The sequence below is a fragment of the Dreissena polymorpha genome, chromosome 2, assembly GCF_020536995.1.
Source record: "Dreissena polymorpha isolate Duluth1 chromosome 2, UMN_Dpol_1.0, whole genome shotgun sequence".
Taxonomy (NCBI): Eukaryota; Metazoa; Mollusca; class Bivalvia; order Myida; family Dreissenidae; genus Dreissena; species Dreissena polymorpha.
In genome coordinates this window covers 152,994,150-153,006,603 of record NC_068356.1, presented here as the reverse complement: position 1 = coordinate 153,006,603, position 12,454 = coordinate 152,994,150, and the positions used below count along the sequence as shown (strand labels likewise).

General features: G+C 32.2%; 1 protein-coding gene across 2 annotated transcripts in view; it reads right to left on the bottom strand.

Annotated features, from left to right (window-relative positions):
• Window positions 1-368: 368 nt before the first annotated feature.
• The window catches only part of LOC127870480 (uncharacterized), a 14,623-nt gene continuing 2,537 nt past the window's right edge, over window positions 369-12,454 (bottom strand). The window contains exons 2-9 of one of the 2 annotated variants that reach the window (XM_052413066.1): window positions 9,901-9,961; window positions 9,342-9,704; window positions 7,109-7,180; window positions 4,659-4,712; window positions 4,405-4,461; window positions 3,780-3,839; window positions 3,392-3,419; window positions 370-1,961 (exon numbers count right to left, since the gene is read on the bottom strand). In XM_052413066.1, coding sequence (XP_052269026.1) covers window positions 1,922-1,961; window positions 3,392-3,419; window positions 3,780-3,839; window positions 4,405-4,461; window positions 4,659-4,712; window positions 7,109-7,180; window positions 9,342-9,704; window positions 9,901-9,961 — 735 coding nt within the window. In that variant the 3' untranslated portion in view covers window positions 370-1,921. Of the gene's footprint in view, window positions 1,962-3,391; window positions 3,420-3,779; window positions 3,840-4,404; window positions 4,462-4,658; window positions 4,713-7,108; window positions 7,181-9,341; window positions 9,705-9,900; window positions 9,962-12,454 lie in introns of both variants that reach the window. The other variant, XM_052413067.1, reaches the window with a different exon arrangement.

Sequence of the window (12,454 nt, the reverse complement as noted above, 5' to 3'; positions counted from 1 at the left end):
TCATACTTTATATTAGATTTCATATTGAGCATCAGAAATATAAAACCTAATTATATATGATATCTTTGATAGTGTAGCGTGAAACTGTGTTAACGCAGTGTCTTGTAATTGAAATATTTGCAAACCTTACATTATTATTCAATTGTATATAAAAGGATAAATGCACTACAATTATCATGGATCCAAACACAAGTGCGAACTACTTTCGAGCACTAGGATAACTCTTCGGCGAGAGTTGTGCATTGGGCTGGCATGATGATGTCATATTTTTAATTAATCCTTAATTTTGTGGCAATGCATTCAAAAATAAGAACGTATTATTTATGAAACTATAATTCTTTATCCACAGGTAACTGAAACCGAGAGTTTTTCCCACACATCCAACCCCTTTACATAACGTACCGTAACTTATAGCATATTATAATACTAATATTGTAAAAAAATGTAAGTTCAAAATTACAAACAAAGTTCATTATGTTGATCATATATTTCTAGCAGGAAGACTTTTGAAGCATGATTTATCAAGCGCAAACTTATGTTTACATTCACCGGTTTGTAATTAAAATCGTTAATGCAAAGAACAATTGGTTTGTTTGCAACAGATTAAATCTTTATGTATGACAAACAGTTAACGCTCGTCACACTTGGTAAATAGTATATCAAATACTTCGCCTACGTCTGCTTGTCATTATATTTCAAACATTTAAAAACATTTGTTCAGTCACAAGTTGACACAATTGACCAATTCGCAACACTGCTTGAATGAATCATTTATGTGTAAGAATGTGCTATTAAATTCAGGTTTTGCGCCATAGTATATACCGATAAACAACAATATGAGCTAAAACATAGCACAACAACAACAGCAACAATTCTGCATATTATTTAAAAATAAAGCAAAGCACGAATTTTACTATACTGAAAGCGTTTAATGTGCAAAACTACATAGTAATAAAATAATTACAAGTCAATAGCTTATTTAAATCTCATGATAATTGTTCAAGATGAAACAAGTATATACATATATTCCGGAATATAAAAGTTATATTAATAGCATCGGTCTATAAAGAAAATAATTAACTATACTAACAACGCACAATCAATACAAGACAAACGACTTAATTTAAGGAGGCCAATTGAATTATGGTCGCTTGTATACAGGCGTTGCAAATTGTCCGATTATTGTTTGATTTGCATCAGCTAGAATGAATTTAATTTAGTTAAATTCATCTTCGTATTTATTTGTTAATAATTGAATGCCTGTACCCGTATACGTTTTTGTATATTTATGTTTTAATGAAATTTGTTAAAATAAAAAATGAGTCGTTCCACGGTGCGGTACATTGATTATTTTCTTTACACTAACATGACATATACAAATAAGAGAGGACCTTGATATACGCCGGTATATTCGCAAAATTGTGTTAATCTGAAAGATCAAATATACCATTTCTAACGATATAGAAGTTTATCAAACAGTAATGGCTAAATTTTGTTAACAGAAGAAGTAACACTTAGAAAGCTGTAAATCGATGATATTCGATATACATATACATGTACTTATTGTTCACTCTTTTCGATCCTTGTTGTCTCATTTCCAACGCATTTCTAAACAAACGTTATATATCACATCTAGCATTGTGTTTTTATAGAAAAATACGCACGCCATAGTAATGCTATTTTTCACTTGAAAATGCTGAACATATGTCATCTTTCGTTAATGTCGTTTTAGCTTATAATGTTTAGTGATCTATTCTGAATGGCATACACAACGCGTAATAGAAAATGCTAACTTAAGCATTTCTAACATTCAAATGAGTAATCGTGTATTTATGTTATTATGTTTTGTGACTACGTTCTTATTCATGAAAGTTTAAATCGCCAAGGTCGTCGTGTTGCAAAAGCGATATACCCTACACCGTTAGACTGCGATGTCCGCCGGCGGTAGATCAGTAAGCATTCTGAAGTAGATATATGTAACAAAGTTATTTAAATATTAATTGCCTGACATTTCAGTAGATAGTGGCAAGCATACACGCTATCTTATAAAATGACAATAAGCGTAATCAAGTCATTATTACTATTAGACAGTTTCGTATAACACGTTTAACGAATATTCTCCACTAATACAAACACATAAATGTATGACACATTAACACAAACACAACACCGAGCGATGTTTTGTCTTAACCTCGTACATAATAATATCACAAATAAGCGATTAAATAACACATTGTTGAAACCAACTAATAAATGTTACAACGCATACTCAGGTATGTGTTGTTTAATTTAAATAACAATCGACTAGAGTTAAAACCACAAACTGAAAAATTGGAATTTCGCGAACGATCATCCACATGATGGTATATAGACTGCAAAAACGAAAACTCTTAACATAGTAACATTTTAACAGGGTTGTTTAAAGTTTTGTCATTAAACTGCGGGACCTATGAGCAGGCCCATGACCGATGAGAACAATGGTCGTTTGAAAAATATGGTTACGTGACATTTTAAAGACGTCAATATAGACTGTACGTAATACTTGACATAAATAAACACAACACACGCTCTTGAACATCGAGACATTTCTTTATAATGTTTCTGTCAGACTGCGTCTGCTTTCATATACAAATTTGGCTTAAAGGTGGAAAAGGATGCGCACTAGAAAGGAAACTTAGCGAGATAGATGGGCAGCTAGCCAACTTGACATTGACAAAAAAGGAATCAATACATAAGTAAACGTTTTACGATAAAAATTTGTTAGTTCTTATCTGTTTCAATTAGCATTTATGACCTTTTCGTTGATTTATTCAAAAATAGTAATGACCATAATAACATATTATGTATACTTTGATGACATTTCAGTTGAAAGCTGTTGAAAATATGTTAATTGATTTTTAAATAATTGTTTGATGTTAATTGCATGTCTGATTATTCTGCATAATATACTAGTTTATTTATGAAATTATTAAAAATTACTTTAGCTCATACCGCCTCAATCTAATGCAGCTGGTTTAGCACAATTATAAGGTTAATATGAATTCGAATAATCAATCTCAGTTTAGTATCGCTTACCTCCACAGAGTCCAGTTATAGTGTTGATGATGGTGGAATAACTCGGTTAGATAAATTTAGGGCACGGCTTTTTCTTGGACCGGCAAGTTTTGATAAAAGTTAGAAAATTTATTCAATGCCCGAGCCGCGTTCACGTCTAATAATTGACTCACCTTGCTTCCCACATAAGGGGGTAAGCTAGTAGGTGTCTAGCTAGTAATACTTAGACAGAAAATGAAACATACATGGGAGATAATTTGTTGGTACAGAATACCGTTAGTATAAATTATTTAATGAAATACATCATACGCGTTTTAATATAAATATGCATATATACCCAGTATTCTCGATAGGACTTGAAATATCTGAAATGAAGCAGCACATGTATTAGCATACATGTTTGACGTTTTCTTTACAGCACAGAAAACTACTTATTTTTGCATGACAATATTTATGTATTGTTGTAAATTTTACAAAGCATCAACAGTAGCTCTCTTCAAATCCCCATTTTATTTGCATATTGACTGTGTATTTGAAAAAATGAAGAGCATTCCGAGGACATTGCAGGGAGAGTTATGTGTGTGTTAAATATAAGCAGAACACAGTGTTTCGAATACTTTAACAAATATGTAAATATGCACCATGAGAAATAAAGTGGTAACTATTCAAAAGTATATCGTTGAAAATAAAAAATAAAAACATAAAATTTGTAATTGTGTTCGTACCGGTCCTGTTGTTTGAAGATGGTGTAATCGGGCGGGAAATTCCTCCACTGCTGTTCGAATCTAAAATTCCATGTTCTATTGTTAGTACTATTATCAGTACAATGTATAGTATGAATTTGACGGAGGTTTAATATATGAACGCTAAAATCTGAACATGTTTGATGGTACTTTTTAATTGAGACCTGGACATTCGATCTAAGCATACGAATTTTACATTTTGTATAAGTTGCATAAGTTCAATAATAATAAGTCTTATTTAAATAAGGTGAAATGTCACGCTCAATCATAAACATAAATGCATGAATAGTTTGTATATTTGTAACGATTCTATTTCATTTGCATGATCACCTGTACATAATTTAACGAAAAACTCAACATGTATTTTCAAAGCAAAATACATTGTTCTTAATGTATCATTTGAAATACTTACTTAAAGGTAGTGGCATGCATTTATATATGAACAACTTAACCCTTTATTCTTTTGTTTAAAACGTTTAAAACTTGCATCAGGTGTATATTGTTTGCTTTGGCTATGAAATTGTACACATACTTCAAAACATGCATGGTATATGTTGATTATGGAAACTTGCTGGTTAGTTTTATGTATTATTTTATATTTTGTTACCGTTTGAGGAGGATAAACTGGGCGAAATTGACGATGGAGAGCGACTGATTGTGTAAACTGAAATAGTACATTCTAGATAAATATATAAACAAAAAAGTATATACATACTGCATGTTATGTCATTTAAAACATGCATCCTATATATATTGTTAGATTTGTTATGACATTTTGTACGCACATTTTAATACATACATGACATGTGTTGATTATCGACGATGTTAGTAAGACATATTTATAATCAAATAATTGTATACCGTTGGAGGCTGCACTGGACAAAGTTGACGACGAAGATCGACAGTTTGTGTGAGCTGAAATAATAAAACTTAGAGGAATATTTATAAAAAATACTTAAATAAATAATAATTTACAATAAAGACCAAAATTAAAGTTAATTTTGCAATTGCATAAGGAATGGCGTTCGACAAATTGCCGTTGAGTCTTTTTTTTATTTCTGTAAAAGACTCAATATACACAGTAAGTCGAGTGTTTACATATTTAGTTGTAATTGGCAGTTGTGTATCTATAAAATGTAGAAATGTATAAACATAAGTGTATGTAACTAAAGTGAATTACGTTTGATATGATGGGAATATCTTGCATACACTATCATCGTAATAAATTTATTAAAGCAAATTTCTAAGTACGGTATTCTCCTTTTTATCACAACTTATTTGACAAAATTACAAGATATGTTTACCATATATTTTGATCGCATCTAACTATCGATGCGTGTTTATTTTTCATGATAATATTTTCTTTTAATCACTGATATGTAACGGTTAGGGCAATTTTATAATTTGCCGGTCGAGTATTTTGAGCAAAAGTCACAAATTTAGAATGGTGTCATTTTTTATCTTGAACGTGCGCTTTTCATAAAAAAGTACACAGTTTGAATAAGGCACTTCACAGAGCGATAATAAGCTGTCCGCGGTAAGAGTGTGCCAAAGGCGTTTTATAGTATTTGATTTGGTTACCTAGTTGTTATCAATAATTCACCAAATTTAAAGCCTGACCTAGATATTCTCAATATGAACATTCTGACACATTCTTTCAAAGTTTAATAACGATCTGCAAAAAAGTGACCAATACATTAATCACGCGGTTTAAACAATGACTCTAACAAGTCGTTTCAGCCTTTTGAACTTGCTGACGGCTTTATTAAAATTAGAGCTAGAATATGCTTGTAACAAGTCGCATTTCTTCGCAGAGTGTGGTAGAATTGCATTCTCAAGTCATTTATTGAAGTGACAGATGCAAAACTGAAATTTCCGCTCACGCGTTAATCATTCAAATATCTGATTATTTATTTGATGTTTTTTGTAAATTTGATTTTGAGAACAGAACAAAACAGACAGTTTATTTAGACTTATACATAAGTACATCGTTTTCAATACATACAATTATAAATAAAGCACTGTCGCGTGTATATGTATATAAATTCAATGAAAATTTAAAGTAAGAGCAGAGAAAAACAACGTTTTTGGAAAAAAGTAAAATATGAAGTTTAAAGGCAGTAAGGATAAACTATTGCTTTTAACTGACCATAGTATATGCAAGGGGCGGATCCAGGATTTCTGGTTAGGGGGCGGGATATTGAAAGATTTGCTGGGGGTCCAGGGGGCTGCTAGGGCCCCTGGTGGGTGCTAGGGGGTCCAGTGGGGCGAAGCCCCCTGTAAGCTACACGATTTTAGTGATTTTGAAGGCTTTGGCAACCACTTCTCGAGCATGTCACGCCTTATATACTTTCATCAAAGTTCCTTCTTATAATGCCAAAAAAGTGCATAGTTTATAGTTTAGGGGGTCTTCGCCCCCGGAAGCTCCACGATTTTAGTGATTTTGAAGGCTTTGACATGCACTTCTCGAGCATGTCACGCCTTATATACTTGCATTAAATTACCTTCTTATAATGCCAAAAAAGTGCATAGTTTATAGTTTTGGGGGTCCAGGGGAGCGAAGCTCCCCGGAAGATCCACGATTTTAGTGATTTTGAAGGCTTTGACAAGTTTTAATAGGTGATTTAGATCTAGTTAAGTGTGAAACATCAAATGAATTGACATTACTTTGGCGATTTTAGGGGGGGGGGATCCGCCTATGATATATGATGAAATATTTACAATAATTCCAAATATATTATATATATTACTTGACATAGTGTACATGACTGCAAAGTGATACATACACTGCTTAAAGAAACTATTAAGTCAATAAGTGGTATTAATAATAGCATTTCGTATAGTTAAAGCTTCTTTTACATATTTACATACATTTATAATTTCAAACTTTCATGTTGATGTCAATAAACTATGGAACTTAACAACAGATGAGTTAATGTAATAAATACGTTTAATGTATTTTTGACGTAGTAAACGGTAGCATGAGCAAACACAAATGAAATGGAATTCATCTTTGGTCCGTTGATTACAACAATGGCAATAACGTTCTTCACGAGAGATATTGTTGCAAGAGTATCTTCCGGTCTGAATTCTCAACTGATGGGCAGATGCCCATAAATTTACGAAGTATTTTAAGAGTTTGTTGAAAAACAGTCGTATAACTCGAGGGACTGATGACATTTTCTATTATAATAAAATAATTGATCACAAATTTTGCTTTGATTCATATGTATTGCAAGTTCTCTTGCATTTGCTTTTATTTTTAACTTGATCTAATTTTATAATGTGTAGTTTGAAATGGTTATACCTACTCGTTTGAGTAAATTTTCTCCAAAGAATTGATATATTTGACCGGGTGATCCATATCAGGCACATACAAGTTCCTGAAATTATCATACGTTTATCATTTGGTAAAAGTCTCACACACAACTACTATACGTGCATGTGTGTTCATGTGAAATGAGATGGCTTATTTGACAAGCTGACACTTTTTCATAAAATTAAAAGGTGATAAGATGTTGTTTGTATCACTGTTTGATACAATTAAACGTGGTAAAATGCTGGTTGCATATGTTAGTAAAAATATTCTAATAAAAATACGCAGCATACGTTGTTTTTGACAATATCACAGTAATGAAATGCTGACAAATACAGATACTTAAAAATATAAAGTTAACAACAATACCATGTTATTAATAATATGTTCCCTACTTAAATTGGCAAAACATAAATCCACGAAGCGATGAGACCCATTTCTCCTTAAATAGTAACACTTTATTGATCAAACAACATATCTCACAAAATAACGAAGTAAAATATGTTATCAGGATTAAATAGTACCAGCCAAGGTATTGAACAGTATAAAGAAGTATTTGTTCTAAATAACGGTACCAATATGTGATACGGAACCACTTCTGTTTAGCAAAAAAAGATAATACAATCGGAGTATTAAGTTTTTTTATATTTAAAAAGCAACACAGAAACAAGACGATCAAATTTGCTATGGGCATAGGATACTAAGGTTATAGTTACAAGTAATATTTTTACTAAGTTTCCCAATGTTTGTTTGTAAATAATTGAATGTAAAAAGAAATACAGGTGCTAACTTAATAATTGGCAAATGTGCAAATCGACAAATACAGTGCGTTGCATACAGAAACGTGTCTAGTATTGTGATTCGATCTCTCTTGTTCTTTATCACGTAATCATATACATTGATTTAAACGTTGTAAACACTTTCATACTTTATTATTATAAAGAAGAAAAGTAATTTAAGGTTTTGGGAAGTTTAGTTTGTTACACATAAAATGTGTATACATTAATGAATGAATAAAGCCAAATGCAATATGGATATAGGTATCAAAATGTTTATTGTTTAGGAAATGCCATAATTCAATATCACAGCTTATTTCAATAGCTTCTGCGACAGAAGAGTCAAACTCTTATACAATGAATATGCATTTAACATTTAAACAATAGTTCACATAAAGTGACAATGTTTATTAAAAGTACTTGCCTGTAGATATTACTGACAGGATTGCAACAACAATGATTGGAACTGAAGCACATAGTCATGTTAATGTATATTAACAATACACGTAATTATGTTCTGGTTGCATTTTCTTCGAAACAAAGAAAGCAATCTAAATCTGACTAAACTACAATACTGTGTTTAAGGTGGTGTATCAGTTAAACCAACAAAATACAAATAGTCTGACTATAGATATTCTCTGCATCGTTTCAGCAATTGTCATATTATATATTTAACCGTCATATATACATATAATTAAACTTTATTTTTAAGAGGCCACTGTATAAAATGGGTACAATAAGTGATATTTATAATTCAGTTTTGCGTGTAACTAATAAAAGCTTTAATACTTTATTGTTCTTTTTATAAACTGTGAAAAAAGTATGGAATCATAAAATAAACAAAAAACAATACAATTAATACAACATGAATCACAATAGTTGTGTAACTCACATTTTGTTTTGCACAGCTCTATAGATACACTCCTAACGTTATAGTTTAATATCAATTATAACAACAATTATACAAACACATTGACATTTAATATAATTAAATAGCATACACGCTCGACTTTATGTGTTTCTTAGAGCATTGTTTAATAACGCGTTGTTGAAAGAATGGTACGACTTAAACACATTTATCTGATAATTCTTAAATTGAGTTTAACATTCAAACTACGCCACCATGGGTAAATGTTATGATAACGTAATAATACAAATTTTGAATGTGACTGTGTAAATTATGTAGATTTTATAAGCAATCGGTTATGGTAAAATTAAATTAATAAATCACTCCAAATATATTTGTAAACTTGAATAATAAACGCATTCCCAATAAAAACGAAATATTTGCGGAAAGAATTGTAAGCGGACTGTAACGAATTTGGCGGTAATCATACGCATATACAAAAGAAGAATGTCGATGTTAACATATTAACAGGAGAATGTATAACTAACAAGAGGGATTCCTTAAAAATAAATATAACTTAAATGGGCAACGATTACAGTACTTACGTTTGTTTGGGGTTTCAGAAGTCCCTTCATTTGTTTTTATTTTTGGCCTTTCGATTGATATGGAAGCTTCGTTGCTCGTGTTGTATGTTTCGTAACAAGTGTAGTCCCCATACGTGTCTTCGTTGAGTTGTTTAATTATAATAATTCCACCATGTCCTGTATACAGTGGTTTTCTAATATTTTCTGCAAATGTTCCATTCAAGACGAAACAATCTCGCTCAGCAGTAAAACACTCAGCGAAAATAGTATCTTCATTGGTTGCTGTGTTTCTTTTCCGGAATGATATATCCTTGTTAAAAGTACATTCTATTATATCCAAATGACCATTCAATTTCGTGATATTAACCCCTTGATGCAGGAAATCTGAAAACAGTTTATATTGTCAATGCCAATAAGATGTCATGATTCTAAAAAAAGACGACACTATATAAAACAATACAACGCAGGACAACACAGCGAACCAACGTATTACAGAAAGAGATATATCGCAATGTACATGTTATCGTGTATATAGCCATTTTTTTTATTTTGCGGGTAGATTTTTATGAAAAAAAGTTACTTGTGTTTTGATTTCCTCCGTCGATAATCACAATGACTTCTCCGATACCATAATAAAGGACCTGGAATATTATAAATATATTAAATCATTTCCAACTTTCTATCAAATCTCATTTGCTAGTAGTATAGTATAACTAAACTCGCTTTTTAACATGTGTTTCAAATGTACTAAATTGTTATTTTTAACGGAATGTAATATCAACATGACATCGATAGGAAATAATTGTAAATACATTGACCCCACTAGGATTAGTTTAAACCTATTTATTTCAGCTCGATTGCATTGAAAGCCTAAGGCTTATATAAACACTCTCGAGTCCGTTTCCTGGGCCTAGAACCAGTACTTGGTGTCTTTGGGGAAGATCTAAAGACGCTCCCACGGTGGGGATCGAACCCGTGACCTCCCGGTCGCTAGGCGGACACCATATTCATTACACCACAGCGACCTTTAATCCCCACTAGGATTAAGACCTGATATACAGGATTTTGCCGTAACTTCTTTGCAATCACACCCATTTTATAACGTGTTTATTTTAGTTTATGTAAACAATCAACGTTTTAACATAACCCTTTTAACACAATTTTTTTAACAATATTTAAAGTGTCCAATCGTTCTGCTGTCGTAAAATTATAATTTAAGTCATACAATATTTGTTTTAATGTAATCATATATCTGTATTGCTATAGCGCGCCTTATCATTCACTTTTTTAATTTATGTTTGATTTTGTGACAAAAAATCAATTGTCAATTTGATAACGAGCCCCTTTAATGACTATGAACATCAACATAAAATCCAACACAAAACTGTAAGTACTCAGAAGTTTAGAAAGGACACATACTATTTTATTTGCTTTTTAAAAATGACACTTCGCTTTCATCACAATTATGTAAAATAACCAAGTCGAAGTCTTGACACAAGTAGTCCACAGCATGGAAATGGCGAAATTAGCACTCCAACGTTTTTTTCTAATGCTTAAATCGATACCAAATATGTGCTAGGCACCAATAAACAAGTAAAGCGACCATGCTAAACTCAGCGAAGCCCAAAATGGCTGATATCGGGGCGGACTCAAGATATAGGCGCTTGCTAAGATATTAACCAGGCTGTCTTGACATATAGACCGCGATCTTTGGGGATTTAACGATTGACAATTTAACCCCGATGGAATAAACATAGATGCAACCCGCCATATTTATCCCCGAAAAACACTCGCCCCATTGGGTTATACCGTTTTACATTAGGTACGCGTAGGGTAAACTTGACAGAAATCTCGAGTCTTGAAGACAGAGGCTACAACGACCTTGAACAAACTGTTGTGCTGCGCAACACAGCCAAATATGACACTTTGATTTGAACATAACATTTATGTTCAGCTCCGAGCAGCTTGTATCTTTGTAGTCATCACTAGCTTCTGATGGCCCTTTGAGTTATTCTTGTGGAGCCTGGGTTGGATCAGGAGAGCTATTGGCCAAAAACTCTCCACTATCAGAACGAAAGAGAAACCCGGTATCAAATTTGTGCACTGGAATGAAGAAGAGGTAGGAACACGGATACAGAATACGAAAATTATCTGTATATACACACTATCAACATCTGCCTAATACAGATAACAAACATGCACACAAGGAAACATTAAGCTCAGAGTGTTTAGAGCGTTAAGAAGCAATTGTCAAAGATATCAGAACCAATGAGCGATGGTCCTGTTCAGAAACAACTTGGACATCATTTAACAAAAATAACTAGATTGAGGTGACAGAGTTCATCTACAACAAGATCACCAACAATGCACACTAGAGTTGGTAAGGTTCTTCCCAAAGCAAGATATTATCATTAGACACAACCCAAGTTCCGAGACAGGGGCTTCATAATCGCTGGAAAATTTAAGACATTCTCAGAGTTTTAATTTGAGAATATTTGAGACAATTACTGTTATAAAACTGCAACGTCTATATAAACAAAGACCGTTTATTTGAAAACACATCATATAAATGTGTACATTTTCGATATATTAGCTTAAATGGTTTTCGATTTTCAAAGTGGAAAATAAATCTTGAATATCTTAAGTATCAATGACAATAACCATTAGCCGTCTACGCCCATTTTGTTTGAGATCCCTAGCAATGTCTGCCTATGAGTTATCTACATTACTTACGATAGCAAACTTTCGATAACAAATGTTGAACATTTATTTGTACATATCAAATTCCTTTTAATGTTTCAATTTAACTAGAGTTACTGACAAGACTTTTTTCTAGTTTAATAACTATGATCTGTTTCTTTACCAAACCATTTGTTATTCAACTCAATGCACAATTGTATGTTGATTTGAAATTATCAATAAATAACGTTCCAATTAGTCAATTAGTTACTTATTGTAGCCTTTGGCGAACAAAGAGAGACTCAAACCCGCTCGCCGAACGGAACAAATACCCCGGTGTAATGCCTACATAAAATGTCCTGTATAACTCTTTAATGCCAGAGGACGTTATTGAGATATGATAGTTTGACAAGATATGAGGCCATTGACCTCAATTGTAGACCTAGACCATAACA